The 16566-nt window shown below is 35.0% G+C and overlaps 3 protein-coding genes across 4 annotated transcripts; 1 reads left to right on the top strand and 2 right to left on the bottom strand.

Annotated features, from left to right (window-relative positions):
- Positions 1-271: 271 nt before the first annotated feature.
- On the bottom strand, positions 272-7929 carry LOC131641412 (DEAD-box ATP-dependent RNA helicase 13). 2 transcript variants are annotated; one of them, XM_058911712.1, is made up of 15 exons: positions 7584-7929; positions 6774-7022; positions 6113-6285; positions 5820-6014; positions 4835-5011; positions 3732-4120; positions 3186-3366; positions 2297-2419; positions 2059-2175; positions 1790-1894; positions 1495-1635; positions 1321-1386; positions 1000-1158; positions 685-766; positions 272-580 (listed from the first exon to the last, which is right to left on the bottom strand). In XM_058911712.1, exons 1-15 carry the CDS (start codon positions 7762-7764, stop codon positions 525-527), a joined length of 2394 nt encoding a protein of 797 aa, XP_058767695.1. In that variant the 5' UTR covers positions 7765-7929; the 3' UTR covers positions 272-524. The 2 variants fall into 2 exon arrangements, with proteins under 2 accessions (XP_058767695.1, XP_058767694.1); XM_058911711.1 differs by having other exon boundaries at positions 6113-6291; positions 7584-7926.
- A 438-nt stretch (positions 7930-8367) lies between these two features.
- Positions 8368-11201, top strand: LOC131641413 (uncharacterized). The gene is made up of 10 exons (XM_058911713.1): positions 8368-8649; positions 8766-9107; positions 9190-9262; positions 9411-9523; positions 9613-9697; positions 10067-10139; positions 10452-10507; positions 10716-10781; positions 10910-10975; positions 11062-11201. The coding sequence occupies exons 1-10, from the start codon at positions 8489-8491 to the stop codon at positions 11140-11142; spliced, it is 1116 nt and encodes a 371-aa protein (XP_058767696.1). The 5' UTR covers positions 8368-8488; the 3' UTR covers positions 11143-11201.
- Positions 11202-11335: 134 nt separating this feature from the next.
- Positions 11336-16154, bottom strand: LOC131641411 (probable LRR receptor-like serine/threonine-protein kinase At5g48740). Its single transcript, XM_058911710.1, has 16 exons — positions 15741-16154; positions 15066-15621; positions 14421-14872; positions 14163-14280; positions 13985-14053; positions 13824-13892; positions 13652-13720; positions 13466-13537; positions 13264-13332; positions 12866-13104; positions 12587-12792; positions 12314-12440; positions 12171-12239; positions 11889-12078; positions 11680-11812; positions 11336-11539 (listed from the first exon to the last, which is right to left on the bottom strand). The coding sequence occupies exons 1-16, from the start codon at positions 15814-15816 to the stop codon at positions 11336-11338; spliced, it is 2718 nt and encodes a 905-aa protein (XP_058767693.1). The 5' UTR covers positions 15817-16154.
- Between the last annotated feature and the right edge of the window lie 412 nt (positions 16155-16566).

The following is a 16566-nucleotide window of genomic DNA, read 5'->3' as shown; positions in this document are numbered from 1 at the left end:
GACTAAAGTGATATCTATTTTTAAGTTTAAAAACTAAATATGTTCATAATTTAAGGGCTATTGGAATGATTAAATTGGCATATGGAAATATAATTCAGAGACTAATTAGTATTTTAATATATATTAGAGACGAAAGAGAAATGAATAGTTCAAGGAGACTAAATTGAGGGTTTACTGGAAAACTGTTAAAGCAGAGTCCAAACCGAGATTTGATGCAAGTTTGGTTACGGGTAAATTTTAGCATTCTCCTATCACAAAGTGAGACTTTACGTGAGAAGCAACAATCTGTATCTTTGATTCAAATGTGTATCGGCGTAGTATACCGAAATATCAAACACACACTTAGGTGATAACTGATAACTAACATAAGTGTGAAATTGAATTTGACACGATATAAACTAACAACTCCATGTTCTAAAACTAGGCAGAAGAAACAACAGACGCTGCCATTTAAAAGTACAACTACTTGTGACAATTTTGTTGCAAAATTTCAGCTAATGTATAAGTTACATATGCATAAAAACCTATTCATCGTCCTGGTTTAGATCTCTCTTCTTCTTTTTACGTTGATCGCGCAAACCTGAAAAAAACATACCAGAAATTAACAAACAGAAGCACAAGTGTTACCCTTAAAAATAAAGCAAAAGAAAGTAAGAAAAAGATATATTATGACAACAAACTTACGTGTCTTTTCCTCTTTTCTTTTTCTCTTAGAACTCACTGCATTTCTTTGTCTTCCCGTTGAATCCTTGATATCCATGCGTACCTGTGAGGAAAAAGGGGGCATAAGTTCAATTAAAGTAAGCTGACTATCACTACTAACCAGAAATTCCTAATATTCATGGCACAAGAAGCTAGATACTTCATTTGCAATGAATGAGGAGAAATATTGTCCTTGATTTTCTTGTCACCAGGGAAATATCTCTTAAACTCTCCTCACCCATGAAATATCACAAAATAACAATTTCTGGAATACAAAGACAAGTGTTAATATCATACCTCTTCACCAGCACTCCGAAGTGCATGAAGTGCGTCCACACAATCTTGACCAATCACAACCAATTTTCCCTTTTTGCCGAATCCTGTACCCTGGCGCTCACTTAATTTTTGCCTTGCTAATTGTTGCAATTGTTCCTGCAGGAGGGGCGTTACACCGGCCTGTAAAAAGAGGATAGCATCAGAATTTATCCTTACAAAAGTTGAGAGGAAAAAACTAAAACAAAAGAAAAGCATGCTCCAAATAATGTGTTGGTAACAAGCAAGACAAATGGTGAAAACATCAAGGGTCAGAGTGAAAGGAAATTATATTAAGTAAAATACCCCTGCTAAATATCGATGTGAAAATGTTTTTGATTGCAGAGGACGTGAAATCAGCGTACTGAGTTCCTGCAATATGCAAAGTATGAGACATAAATAAATTGGAACAAGGGAAGAAAAGTGAAAAACAAAAGCCAGGTGTCATTTCAAGTTTTTCTTTTTTTAGAAAGTACAAACCGTTTGCAAATTCTTCAATTTCTTAGAGCTGGCTTTCTTTTGTCTATGTTTATTAACTTGTTCCTCCTCACTGTCATAATTTTCGGTAACTAAATCCACTGAGCTAGCATTCCGATCAAACCAGCTTTTTTCTGCCTTCTCCTAAAATAAGGAAATTGAAGGCACGATATATAAGTACAAATCGGGTCAGCACTAGTTAAAGCACAATATTCCTAATAAGGAGAATATAAACAAGATTAAGGTAGTTAAGAAACTGCAATGGATATATCCTATGAATTCAGGTGAATCTCTTTACCTGAGAATCTTTCCTTGTTATCTTGTCTATTTGACGAGCAAGAGACAATCGTTTTAGAATCTCTGGCATGTATGAGTTCTCCAAAGGAAACCGTTGAAAGGTATCCTGTATACACGACAAATGCAAAAACAAAAATGTAAATTGACATTATTGGTCTAGAGGAAGCAACAAGTGGGATTATTGAAAAATACCCCCCTAATAGCAAAGTAAAACTTCAATATTTCTATTATAAATGATTACGTCTAAGATGAGCCATCACAGAAACACACCTTCGAAAATGACTTGCACAATGAAGCAAACTTTGATGTATCTTTTGGGGAGATTAAAGCAATGCTACAACCTTCAGCAGAAGCTCTAGCTGTTCTTCCACTTCTATGAACATAAACCTAAAATTAAGAAATAAGTTTTAAAAGTAATATAATATATAAATATAAATGTACATACTTATGCGTATGTATGTGTATGAACAATATATATATGGATGGAAGAAGCAAGGAGTTGGCTTACCTCTGCTGAATGTGGAAGCTGATAATGGACAACAGTTTTAATACCGGGTATATCAAGACCTCTTGCAGCAACATCTGTTGCAACAAGTATGCCATTTTCCTTTTCACGAAAGCGGTCCATGGCCTGCATTAAACAAGGCAGGAAACAACAATAAAATGACGGGGGGCAAGAAAATGCAATGTTCACAACTTCAAGAATTCAAAATGCCCTATGAGAGACAAAGTAAATACCTACACAATGCTCCTGGACACGGATCTTATCATATACTTAAAAATTTAGTAACTCGATTCTTATCAGCCTTTATCATGATACAGTTTCGTTTAGGCGCACATTTATTGAGCATGAGTCCCCTAAAGAAGAGTTTGGACTTTGGCTTCTCTCTAGTTTGTGTTCTTTCCTTCTTCCTAACCATCAATACAGAAATCCAAAGTTCTAAGGATAGTTGTGGGCCTCAGTCACATTATTCTTTCTCTTAATGTGTGTATAATGTACTGTTCTACTTCCAAATCTACTAGACTTTTCTTTTATGGGCAACCAAATCTACTAGACACTGTGTGTATGACCTCTTTATGGATGCTCCACATAAAATTTAACTAAAGGAGTTGCAATTTCTGATATGTGCATAGTAATTGACAAATGGATTATGATATTAATTTTATTCTCATAATGGTACAGGCCCCAAAATTCAAAAGTACAACTTATATTAGCTAATGCTGATGCAACATTCAGCCAATGATGAAAAAAAATAGGGTTACTACTCAGAAAGAAAATGATAGATAAACAATGAATTGGAGATCTATATTACCCAAAAAATATACCTTTGAGTACAACAAATCAACAACACTTGAAAAAAGCAAGCCTAAGACTGGGGCAAAGAAAGGGCACAAACCTTTAAACGCGCTCGTTGTTGCATTTGAGCATGAAGAGTCCAGACATTGACGCCAAGAATGCGCAATATGGAAGAAATATGGCGCAAAGCAGCAATTGACGTACAGAAAACTATAGTGCGTCCTTGTCCATGGACAGTGAGAATATAATACAAATGGGCATCTTTATCGTCTTCTGTGCATCTGCATATCATAACAAATCATTAATGTTGTATCATCAAGCAAAAATCACATTTCATATCATAGTAAACATTTCTTAATGACTTTATCATGCGTAATCGTAATAAGTTAGAGTTAATGAAATTATAAAATGAGAAATTTACCAAGAATACTTAACCATAAACCACAACTCTATTTTACAGTGGAGGAATGAAAAACAAGTGACTATCAAGGGAAGCATAACCGACCCAAGTCACCCAACACAATAGTAGGGGTAAAAAAATATAGCACCAAAATCAAATAACCAATTCAGTCAATATGAATATATCACTATAAACATAATAATTCTTAGAACTTGAGTTTTAGAGTTTAGAAATGATTTTACATACTCAATAAATGACTCCTCAATCTTGGCTGCTAATATTGATGGATTGGTAAGATCAATAATTGCTGCATTGGGTCTCATTCCCGCTCGCTCAGAAAGAGTTTCAATAGAATCCAAACCATCAGTCGACAGTTGCTTTTTCTGAATTGAACCGCGCTTTAGCTTCTTGCGAAAATCAGCAGATAGTGCAACAGTTGCAGAGAAAACAAGAGTTTGCCTTTTCTTTCTTTGGACACTAGAAACTGTAACACAACTTTGTGCATCTTGAGAATTAACTTCACTGGAGACATTAGACATGGGAAGCATGTCAATTATTGATTGCAACTCCTTAAAATGACCATTTTGTACCATTCGATCAGCCTCGTCAAGAACAAAAAAAGACAGCGAATGTAACTGCAAAACAAGATGGTTAACATTAAAAATGACTTCCAAAGAAAACTATTTTTTAACGTTATTGAACTAAACAATTATTCATTATCCAGTGTGCAAATTAATCCTGCTGCAGTTAAGCATCAAAATTCCAAAATATGAAAACAAAAGCCATAGGCAACATGGTATCAGGCACCATATAGTATGCCTGCATTGTAATATAACATTTAGCTAGGGATAACAATATATCATTCTTGTAATTAAATGTGCTGCACGGGCATGATCATTTTGTTTTCAACACTAGATGATGGTAGCTCACACACATTACAGAAATAGGATCAAGAATTGCCAAGAGCCCACAATTTAGGTGTTCTTTTTTACTTCACTGTTGATTTTATTTTTGTTTCCTATTTATCCATTCATATTATGACTCTGCGTGTGCTTATAAATTGTGGTCCTCAACCATAATTGCGGCTGCTACGTAAAGGATTTTGAAGCCTCTGCAACCACATCGCGACCATAAAATCGGCCTACAACAACCACGTTTCTCTGTAATTCTGGGATTGCATTGTAACTGCGGTCACAGCTTAAAAAGCATTGTATGTGTGCTAAATATTTCCAGTTTTTCACTATATTTCACTATTCCCCTCTTTAATATTTTACAACATTTAATTCTCAAACATATAAATTTAGTCATACATAAACTTGATAATGATTTAAATTAGCATTAGCAATCACCTCAACCAGATGCTTTTCTCCAGATGACATTAGTTCCCATAACCTCCCTGGAGTACCAACCACAATCTCAGGCCTTGCTTTTAAAAGTCTTTCCTGCTTTTCTGCTAAAATACCTCCAACTATAGGGGTCACCCGAACATTAATATACTTGGCTACTGCTTTCAGATGATCAGTGACCTGAAAAAAAATTGCAGCACCATGTAATAAAATTGTCATCTTCTATCATCAATAAAACTCTGAAAATAGGTCCAACAAAATCATTATTAGTCTCATAAAACTCTGAAATTCACTATTAGTCATATAAAACTTTGAACAGATCTGAATAAAACAGAAGAATACAAAACTTGTAAGTCATTAGACTACAAACTAAATACAAATATAAAGACCCCATTCCCTACCTTAGTTGTAGAACTGCGAGCCTGCTTAGAATACAGAAGCAGAAGAGTTTACACCGAAAGATAAACTAATTAAGTGTATTCTATAATAGAGAATCTTAAAAGTAGCACACCCTCTAAAAGAAAGATACCTAAATTTAAACATACGAGACTTGTAACCTGTATGGATAAACAACATATTTGGAGCTTATAGCACAAGTGCTTATCAAAATAAGCACTTATGAAAAAGCTTGTATAAGCTATTTTTCTAACAAGATTAAATAAATTTAAAGTATTTTTATATATGCTCTAAATTATTTTCACAAGTTATCTTTGAGAAATTATAAAAACAAGCTCAAAATAGTTTATGAATAATGGTATAAGCTGTTTTAATAAGCTCTTTCAAACGGTGTCACAAAACTTATGGCATAAGGTAAGCTCAAATAAGCCAATCGAAACAGCCCCTAAATGCAAAAACAAAAAAGCTTCCACACTTCCCACCTTGGTGGTAGCAAACAATACAAAACCAAGAACGTAACATCATTTGAAATATTAACAATCAAGCAACTGACTGCTATCTATGCAAATGAACAGAAAGCCTTGACAATTACCTGAAGTGCAAGTTCTCTAGTTGGAGCAATAATAAGACTCCTTAAAAGGCCCGTGGAAGCGTATTTTTCAGCTTCTTCACCCTTTTCACTGACCACATTTGCAGCCTTCTCACGCTCCTCCAAAAGACGTTGCAAAATGGGCAAACCAAATGCAAGTGTTTTACCAGATCCTGTCTCTGCAGCCCCGATAACATCCTGTCAAATGAGGACACAAAAATTCCCATCAAAAGCTAATCTTATGAAATGTTCCAAGCAATCAAAGTTTCCTGAAGAAGAACATCAAATCAAACAACCTTCCCTTGATGAGCAGCAGCCGGAATACAAGCTTTTTGTATTGGTGTTGGTTCCTTGAATCCCAACTTGTGTATTGCTTTCATTAAAAGAGGATGAAGCCTCAACTCGTTCCATGCATAATATTCAGTTTCATCAATGCTCTCTTCCTCAACAACATCCTTCACATCGGCATCTACGGCTAGAAGTATATACAGTCATTAGTGGAACATGTTCACACACATTTTTTCCTTATTTCTTCTCAAGACTTTCCATCTTTTATTAAACCAACAGGCTCTCGGGTTTTTCTAATCACTAAAAAATATATTTACTTTTGACTAACAGCGATGTATTCCAATGCAGTTACATATTCTAAAAGTATGATTGGAAAAAAATTGAATACACAAAAAGCATTATTGCTTTTATAAATAACTTGAGGAAAGGCAAAGACTACTGTGTTTGTCAGTTACGCTAAGTTGTGAAGATATTTTAAATTGTGGATTACCAGGATTTCACAACACTTTTGAACAACATAAAATTATTAGCACATGTTATGTATGTGTGTATACTGACCAATCAAACATACATATAATTATAAAGTTGTCAAAAATAACGAATCAAACAAACATTTTAAATCCCACATTTGAGGAGCCGACATTTAAGTATAGTTTTTAAACTACATACCAGTATTTGAATTTGAATGCTGAACTTTCTGGTTTTCCTTTGCATCCTTGCTTTTCTTCTTTTTCTTTTTCTTCACTTTAGACTTTTTGCTCTCATCATTCACCGTTTCTCCATCACTACAAGTAATGTCTTGTTTCTGCTTATTCAACTTCTTGTTCTGATTAGAATTGTGTTTCCTGTCATGATTTTCAGGATCGGGAATATTTATACCATAATCCGCTTCATCAATCTCCTCAAGTGAAAGAAAACCTGCAAGCAAGGTATAATAAATAAAATGAAATAACATATAATGGAAAATTATAGTAACTCCCCTGTGGTTTGGATGAATGCAAATGACACCCCCTCTATTTTTCCTAACATAGGTAACCTCTCTTTGCAAGATTCTATGGTAAATCGCGGCTTCCATTGCCTCCAAAAGCAAATATATGGAGGTCAAGAGAATCAGACACATTTCAGCTAAATCTGCTATTTTTCCTATCATGATAGAGTAGAGTTTGACCTACTAGCTTGTAAGGTGAGGGGTATCGGTCTATATTTTACATATTGGAAGAGCTAATCAACCCAAATATAAGTTAAAATCACGGTACGGCCATGCCATGTCTAATGTGTGAACAAAACAACCAATTACAAACAGTTGAAGTAGAATCAATTTATCAAACAGTTGGCGGGCAGAATACAATCAACAGAACTAAACAAATGTACAATGCCTACTGTGTGTATAACTTTTGAAGAAGAAGAAGATGGCATGCTAATTATAGAGAAACCGTGTCTATGATAAAATGAAATTTATTGAATAAGAATGAAACAAACCTCCTTCGAGTTCATTGGAGCCAGTGAAGAGCGAAAAAGCGTTATCATCTTGTTCATCCTGTTGAGGAATAGAAGAGTTCCATGGAAGTGATTCGAGACGGTCGAGCTCAGGGTCCTGAGTTTTTAGGCTTCTGTTTTTTCTTTTGGCCTTTCTCATCGAAGAAGTAGCCGCTTCTGCCATGGCGAATAGGAATAGGAAGAAAATACACAGAAGCAGCGCCGAAAGAAGAAGATAGAAAAACTTTGAATGACGGTTTCTGTACTTTGTTCAGCAACTCAAGTTGGGCCTAGCCCAGTATAAATAAGCCCGTTTATGTTGCGTCTTTTTTCAACGGGATTGCTTAAACATACCTCCTAACAAACTATAAATGCCCCTCAAATCTCGAGCTCATTTTGGGACGGGAAATACTGAGTGGTGCGAATGAAACAGTAACGAATTTCACGACTTGTACTTGTTTCAACTAGTTATTACTCTTTTGTCCTCCATTTAATTTTTTTATTTACCCACATTACCCTTGAATGATAAGCTTTAGACCACCGTCGTCAAACTTCGTACATAAGCTGTTCTCTTTTCGGACGCACTCAAAAAGTCCAGCACAACACACTTCATAAATGAGCTACTCTCATTTTGGCATAAAAATAACTGAAGTTAAGCGATCTAGTTTGTGACTTGACTTGGTAATTTCTTCTATTACAATATTTTTCAAAACTGTAAAATAAAAAAAATAAAAAAATCGGGCGTGAATGATTAACAAAGCATATTCCTTAAATTCGATAGTACCAACTCCTCACATTTAACCAACCACATGGACCACAAATTTTCACCTTTCATTCTCATCCTACGTACCCTCATCTTCGTCAATTCATCATCAATGCCACTGACTGGAGCTGTTTGAGCTCCAACAATGTCTTTTACACCTGTTTTCCCATTTAAGTCTTTGTTAAACCTTCCTTCAATCAATCTCAGACGCTGTTCTACTACACAACCTGTTACTCTTACACTCTTTAGCTCCTTACCTTTCTCTCACAAGTTGCTTGCAAATTCAAATATTCCTCACCTTTTCAGGTAACCAACTTAACTTCTCACCTACGAAACACGGACACCAGAAACACCGCACCGCGTAAATATTCCTTAGTTTAATGTATTGTATTCAAGGTAATGGAATTACCTTTGCGTTACAGAAACAGAATTAGGTGCATTAAACAAGAGGGCGAGGAAAATCACGAGGCTTTAAAATCTGATATACCAGATAAACAAGATGGATTCAATAAGGAGGTGCATACAAATGGTAAAGGGGGACATAACAAGACGGAGATCCCGTTCCTGGCTATGATTGCAATTGCATTGGGCATAGCTGCAGTAGCTACATATGCATCCATTCACCAGCAGCCGATTCTAGGATCACCGTCCGGTTTGCAGATTCTGTCGCAAGGCTCTTCCTCTTCAGCAGTTGCTCCAGTTGCTGCTGGTTTCACTTTCAAAGTGTTTGGATTCAGTGTTGTAATTCCGCAATATGCACCGGGGTACACTTAACTTGTTCTTGAAGTTTTCACTATCATTTGTTTCAACAATTTGGCAACTACAGTTAAATTGAATTTTCTGCAGATGGATCTACTTCTGGTTACTTATGGCTGCAGGTTGTGGACTTTTCGTTAGTGAAGAAGCTTTAAATATTTGGGTCTGTGATTTTCACTGGTACTTCTGTTTTACATCCTCACATGTTTGTTTGCTTCTTGTTTTTTCTGTTGAAATTCTTTCTGTAACGAAAACGAATTTGGTTTCACTATTATTATAAACGTTTGATTATCTTTTAAGAAATTTATTAGGTTGGTACATCAATAGCAAGGCTTTTGTCTATCGACGGAACATGGCAGTCGTTTGCTGAGTCTTTCTCGAGGAACGCTCCGTACATCATATCAACGGTTCTATGGGTTTATTGGTAAGTAAGTAGCGACTCTATCCAAACCGTTATTTACTTCTTTTATATACGTTGTTTTAGGTTCATCGAAAAACTACTGATGATTTCAGGGGAGTTTGCATTAGTGACATGATACCCTTTTACTTTGGGAAACTTTTTAGACAGTCTGGTGCGTCTGCTGATGTTACTTCAAGGGTAAGTTGTACATACTACTTCCTTCTGAACGGAACTCAAATCCAAGTAGGATGGCCTGTTTGGATTAACTTATTTGAGTTTGACTGCTGACATAAACATTGGCGAGATTGTTTGGAAGAGCTTATGAAAACAACTTATGACGACACATCCATAAGCTCTCCAAGATAGCTCATGGAAACAATTTGACTTTACTCTGTTACAAAACTAACTTATACATAAGAACTTATATGATAAGTGCTTATGCGATAAGTGTTTAATTAAGTATTTTAGCCACATGTGGTCTAAGGCTTAAGCTTTTATGATTTTCAATTAATTGTCTTGATGTTTTCCTTTTTTCCATAAATATTTTATTTTTGGTGGTGTTAACAGTTAGGAATTGGCAAAGAGAAAGCTAAGGAAATCACGGATGTTGTACAAAAGTATGGGAATCTTATCGGTTTTGGTAAGCTCTAAGAGATCATTTTTGGTAAGCTCTAAGAGCTTTTTATTTATGTGTTAAACCCTATAGAGCACAGACACACACCGGACACGACACCGACATTGACACGTCGACACAAGTAATAATTTGAAGAAATGAATAAATTGAACGTAATCACAAGTGTCGGATATTGACACAGACACAACATGCTTTTTTCAGAAGTGTCAGTGCTATAGAGGTTAAACCTACTTATGTCTTTATGTATACGTATTTAATTGTGTCGAAGTGCACTTAATTATTTGTTGATTTATGATGATCTTGGACTTGATTTTGCAGTTGAACGGTTCTCTCTTGGAGTGAGAAACCCCACAGCTTTCCTTGCAGGAGCCTTGGTTAGTTTATGAATCTAGTTGGTATTCTAGCAATAGTCGATATGGTTTTACAATTTTCTGTTTTTGGCATTAAACCAAGTATTGTTTGTATTAAAAAACGAGACGAGTATTACAATTAGAGTTACTGAAACATGTGTCTCAATAGTCTGATATTCTGCAAACAATTCCTTTTATAATGATAATAGTAACTGTTTTTCTTCGATTGCAGGGTATTTCTCCGGAGTTGTATTTTGCAGGGGTCTGTTGTGGAGGTCTGTTCACACTTTCAATTCAGGTGAATATATATGTGAAGCATAGAACGTTACAAGAACAACAGTTTAATCTTAATTTGTTTATATACCTCGAGTAAGCAAGTTTCTAATGCGGTGACTAACACGACTTTTCATTTTCTTACGTGATCAGCTTGGAATAGGATTCCTTTTGAGAGAACGCCCTATATTTGCTCTTGCTACTGTCGCAACCGTAGTGGTATTAACAATGCGATTTTGAACAATATACTTATCGTTTAGTTAGTTAAGCGTGTAACTAAACATTACCTTTTTCATTTTTTACAGGGAATTTGGACAGTTTTTCCATATGCTGTGGCTGCTTCAACTGCTGTATTCTTTTATGTCAGGAACAAGTACTTATCTTAGTCCCTGAATGCCGTGTAAGAGTATTCACAAATAATGATTCCGAAATTGTATATGCAGATAAGTTACACGTCGAAGCTGATTATCCATATATACTAGGTTAGCGTTCGACATTTAAGATTCTTTTGTAAATGCATAATAGTTTAATAATAAATCCCTTTGTGGTACTTTACTATGTTTCATGAACAAAATCTCTTTAAGACTCCGAAAATCTGAGCTGAATATTATAAGCTTCCCTTAGCTCGGCTAATACTTCAGAAATGGGTGGTCTCTGTGATGCGTCTCTTTCCACTGAATTTACAGCTATGGAGGCTGCCTTCTTCATGCTCTCTAGATCAAAAGTTCCTTGTATTCTTTCATCCACAATTTCAAATGCACCCGCCTGTAAATAGGGTTTTGCCTGCAGTAGGAAAGTTCAGAAAAGTGACAAACAACACCGGTAATTCGTAGACATGTATGTAATATAAAACACTTCTAGGATTTGTGAGAGAAAAATTCAAGATATAGCATTGTTAAATAATGAAAGGAACTTTAGATTACCCATAAAACCAAATTGAATGAATCAGGAGTCCCCGAGTGAATCAATGGTTCTCTTCCACAAATGAGTTCCAATAGAACAACTCCAAAGCTATATACATCACTTTTCTCAGTAAGCTGTTGAGTAGAATAATACCTATGTATGGAAAATTGGTGTTAATATGATGTAAGGTTTGAAAGAATAGTTAATTTTATGAATTTCAATAACATACTCTGGATCTAGATAACCAGCAGTTCCCTTGACAACGGTGGTGACATGAGTTGCATCTGCTTTGGTTACCTGCTTAGAGAGGCCAAAATCACAGACCTTGGCATTCAAATCTATGTCCAAGAGGATGTTACTACACTTGATATCACGGTGTATGATTCTTGGTTCGCTTCCGTTATGCAAATAATCCAATCCTTGACAAAAGGAGAGTGAGCTTAAGATATTATAGTTAACACAAGTAGATAAGTTCAAATAAACCGATCTAAATAGACCCTTAATGTGGTACCTTTTGCTGCATCGACAGCAATTTTCAACCTTCGCATCCAGCTTAAGGGAGTTTTATGGCTGTTTGCACCTAGTCAAAGGAGAATAAAAGGTCATTGCTAGACAGAGAACTCTAGAAAGTATTTGTTTTCGAGAATATCGTACCGTAAAGGTGATCGGCAAGGGATCCACCAGGCAAGTATTCATACACCAATATCTGATGCTTTGATTCATGACAGAATCCTTCCAAAGACACAAGATTTTGATGGCGGATTTTTGACAGGAGATGAATCTAGGTGCAACAGAAGATAGGAAAGGAAAAATATAAGTTTATGACAGAACCATTATTCTCACAAGAAGAGATTCTATTCAGTCATAAATATGTAAAATAGAGAGAAAATTATAGTGATATATACAAAATGAGTTCAGTTAATGAACCTCATTGATAAAAGAATCAACCCCAAGTTGGGATTTATCGAACCGAACTTTAACAGCAACTGATTTTCCGTTTGGAAGCCTTCCAAGGTAAACAGATCCAAAACTTCCTCTTCCTATGATTTCCTTAAAACTGCTAGTAGCTACTTTAATTTCTTTGTAGGTAAAAATTCTTTCTGTGCCCCAGTTCCTCACATCAGTTTCTTCTCCTAATACAAAACAACACCCTCTTAATAGAAGAACTTCTAACAGTATATCGGCATGATGTCAAAGAATACATACTAGTTTTGTGTAAGGCTTCATATCTTCTTTTAGCTTTGTATACAAACACTGAAAGAAATATTAGGAAAATGGTAAGTGCAGCTCCTCCAACTGTGCCTAGTATTATTGCTAGATGATTTTGTCCATGGTTCTTCCTTCCGGGAACTGTAATCAATTGTGGTGCTTCAATTGAAGGAGCATCGGATGATGCATCATCGCACACGGCTGTGGAAAAAGTAAGGCACAAATTCCCAGATGTTCTGCAAAAGGTCGAAATATTAACATTAATACTTTTTAGGGTATGACCCTCTCCTGATACTAGATGGTTCCGGTAGTATATCTCTCTACTAGTGGAACCATCCTGTATTTGGAAAGAATCAACTTTATTTTTTAAGAATATGTACAAACTAATACTTTACCTGATCTCTATAGTGTCTTTGTTCAAAGACTGTGGAAGTGGACCTTGTAGTTTGTTGTTTTCTAGATTCCTGCATAATCAAAGACATAGATTAACCTGTAAGAAAAGTAATTGAAAAAGAAACGGAAAATTATATGAAAAAACTATATATGAAAAGAAAAATGAATTTCCATTTTTGAAATGATTTTGCATAACGCACTTACAGTAAGTGAAGGTTTTCTATCTCTCCCAAGCTATCAGGCACTAATCCTTGGAGACTATTACTTTGCAAGTCTCTTCATGTCAGGAAAAACAAAAATACAGAAAGGAGATAAAATGACTATGTATTATTTAAAATTCTAGTTTTAATTTTGTGGAATAATCTAAAGCCTTGTAAAGCGGAGACTCACAAAATTTGAAGTCTTATCAAGTTTTCCAGCTCTACACCAAAGGAGGTAAGCTGATTGAAACTAAGGTTCCTGCAAGTTTGAGCAGTCATTAACGCTATCAAACTTTGCTTAGAAATTAAGAATTAAAGCCTAAGTTCAAGCTGTAAATTTGTAATGCTTTTCGGAGTATTACAGTTTTGCAAGACTTTGCAAGCTACCCAAATTCTGGATGTCTCCTGCAAGTGATGTGTTGTGCAAATCCCTGATGAATGGTTAAAGCCAATTATCAATGTAAGAGACGTAATATGAAAAATACATTTATGTATCATGTTCAAATAGTTGAAAGAAAATTACAATGTTTTAAGGTCCAACAAGTCGCCGAATGTTGGACTGATCGATCTCAAGTTTATGTCTGAGAGAGTCCTGAAAAAATTCTATTGCTATTAGTATAGTGATAAATTTTGGATAAATAATTGGATTACAACTTAATCGTTGAAGGACTATAAAAGAATGTAATGAGTTTTTTACACACAATGATGTAACTAAGTTTCCTTCGCAATCTATGTGATCCCATGGAAAAGGCGAGCATGGATCGTCTTGCCATCCTAGATCCAAGCCAATCGATTGTTGAATAACTTGCATTGCTGAAACTGGAAGACAAGTTGATAAAACAGTAGTTAGACCCTGTTTGGATCAACAACTTAATTAAGTGTCTACGTATAAGCTATTTTTATAGCAAAAGATAAAATATAGTCAAACTGTTTTCGTATAAGATTAGATGGTGAAGCACCTGTGGTTGAGGAGGCTTCTGGCGGGATATCAACCATATTATACACCTCAAATGCATTGATCTGAGGGTAGAAGTTGACACTTCTTAGTGTTATATTCAAATTGTTGATCCTCTTTCTAGTAATATATAAAGCACTGATTTCTGATCTTCTTATTGTATAGTTTGACTTTACAATATCTCCGTTTATGAACACATCAAATGAAGGGAACACGGGAAGAATTGCAGCAAAATAAAGGATGATGTAGTAGTCCCCTAACCCCTCGAGAGGGAGGTTATACGCCATCGTGTTTTGCCGTGCCAAGACTCTTCCTGTTTGAAGAACAGAAGATGGCGGTTTCTCCACAATATTGGATTGAGTGAAGCTATTATGAATCTTAAACCCTTTTGTAGCATGAAAAGGTATGAAACTTCTATCACCATTCCATATTCTATCATATGGATCCATAGGATACCTGCTTTTTTAGAAAAATAAACCATAGTTATCAAATCGAGTCGTGAACTAGTAGAGTTATTTTGTGGATCGCCAATTGAATCTTATGAATCGGAAGTGAGATATGACTCACATGCATAGTAAGATACTGATAACCATGGTTATTCATCCCAAAAAAAGAGTATATAATTAGAAAGCAATGCTATGATTCTTACCTTATAGACTCATTGATGTGTCCACAATCAATTCTATAACTCATCCGAAGTAATTTATTCGGGAAATCTTCTTTACCCTTTGCGTAAGACCCTTTAGGAAGTGGCCTAATTTCAAGTAAAGAAATTACCGGCGAACCACCACTTGGAATCGGATTCAAACAGAATGTCAATGTATCCTTATTGACTTCCCAGAGAAACTCTTCTATCCATGGATCATTTTTGGCCAAGTTTACCTTAGCAGCAATAGCTGTCCCAAGAGAAACATAGAAAATAGGTGGTTTTTCAAGTCCATCATAGTTTTTGTATACAAATTTTGCTCTCACAAGAATCAAACTAGTTGCACTGTTCGCTGGTATTCGATAACATGCGCGGCCTCTCGAATGAGGGAAGAACCGAGCCGAGATGTTTGTCGACAAGGAACCATCGCGGTAATTGATGGTGGTTGTCTTTCCATTGGTTATGTAAGGAGTGTCTGAGAGCCATGAAATGTTTGATGAATCATTGAAGCTTGTTGTTCCACCACATGATAGACTCAAGAAACCCGTTTCATGAGATTCTATAAGAAATAGTAAATAAAAAAAAAACTATAAAGTCAATAATAAGCACTTATATAATAAGCATTAATCTACATGTTATCAACTAATCCTTTATCACATAAGCACTTAAAGGACATACCATCTTGTACACAGAAAGCAACAACCAAGAAGCTACAAAACAGAAAGAAGACAGTCCATGAATCTCTTAAATCCATGAATTTTGATGCATACTATATAATAAACCTCAAATGCTGTCTTCTGTCTGTCTGCTATTTCTGTATTATCTTGATTATATATAAATTCAGATATCTTCTGCAAAGAAGAAGATATGCAAATAAATAAAAGTAGTGTGACTATAATGTTATAGTTGTGTGTAATAATGAGAAAGAACAATGGATAGAATATATGAAAAAGACATGATAAAGCTTGAAGGAAGGGAAAAGAGCACTGAGTGTAGATTGAGGAAAGTGTCCTGGTTTGGTAGAAACAAGATTGTTGAGGATAGAAATATATAAGAAATGGAGAAAAGGAAAGTGCACAATTGAGTTGAGGTCATGATGATTAAAGGCTTGTAGAGATATTGAAGATGGAAAAGTGATTATGATATTTTAATCTGTTTCTTTAATGTAGTATTAACTGGTTTTTCCTAGCAAGCAAGTGATTGAGATTTTGTTTAAGTTTTATTTCCATTTTAGAAGAGACAAAATTGATTATATTTGAAGATATAGGATTAGTTTCCTATACTTTTAAAAAAAAAATTTTTAAAAACGATTTTTATAAAAATATTTTATAAAAAATTAAAAGCGTTTTTAAACTCATTTTTTATAAATTAAAACACTAATTTTGACATCCGGTAATATAAATATATACTTTTGAAAATAAAAACATAGTTGAAATTAGAATTAAAAAATATACATCTTAAAGTAATTTAAAAATAATTTTTATAAAAAATTATTTCAAATAGT

Source organism: Vicia villosa, unplaced genomic scaffold, assembly GCF_029867415.1.
Source record: "Vicia villosa cultivar HV-30 ecotype Madison, WI unplaced genomic scaffold, Vvil1.0 ctg.003724F_1_1, whole genome shotgun sequence".
In the NCBI taxonomy this organism is placed as follows: Eukaryota; Viridiplantae; Streptophyta; class Magnoliopsida; order Fabales; family Fabaceae; genus Vicia; species Vicia villosa.
The sequence above is the reverse complement of the archived record's forward strand: the minus strand, read 5'-3'. Positions and strand labels throughout refer to the sequence as shown.

Excerpts from the sequence above, each read along its gene's own strand:
- LOC131641413 (XM_058911713.1), top strand. The coding sequence starts at position 8,489 with ATGTCTTTTACACCTGTTTTCCCATTTAAGTCTTTGTTAAACCTTCCT. Across the intron at positions 9,263-9,410 it reads AAGAAGCTTTAAATATTTGG|GTTGGTACATCAATAGCAAG; the intron begins GTCTGTGATTTT and ends GAAATTTATTAG. Across the intron at positions 9,698-10,066 it reads CTGCTGATGTTACTTCAAGG|TTAGGAATTGGCAAAGAGAA; the intron begins GTAAGTTGTACA and ends TGGTGTTAACAG.
- LOC131641411 (XM_058911710.1), bottom strand. The coding sequence starts at position 15,816 with ATGGATTTAAGAGATTCATGGACTGTCTTCTTTCTGTTTTGTAGCTTC. Across the intron at positions 12,240-12,313 it reads CCTTGCCGATCACCTTTACG|GTGCAAACAGCCATAAAACT; the intron begins GTACGATATTCT and ends TCCTTTGACTAG. Across the intron at positions 12,079-12,170 it reads TGCTGTCGATGCAGCAAAAG|GATTGGATTATTTGCATAAC; the intron begins GTACCACATTAA and ends CCTTTTGTCAAG.
- LOC131641412 (XM_058911711.1), bottom strand. The coding sequence starts at position 7,764 with ATGGCAGAAGCGGCTACTTCTTCGATGAGAAAGGCCAAAAGAAAAAAC. Across the intron at positions 4,121-4,834 it reads GAGAAAAGCATCTGGTTGAG|TTACATTCGCTGTCTTTTTT; the intron begins GTGATTGCTAAT and ends CTTGTTTTGCAG. Across the intron at positions 1,895-2,058 it reads TGTGCAAGTCATTTTCGAAG|GATACCTTTCAACGGTTTCC; the intron begins GTGTGTTTCTGT and ends TCGTGTATACAG.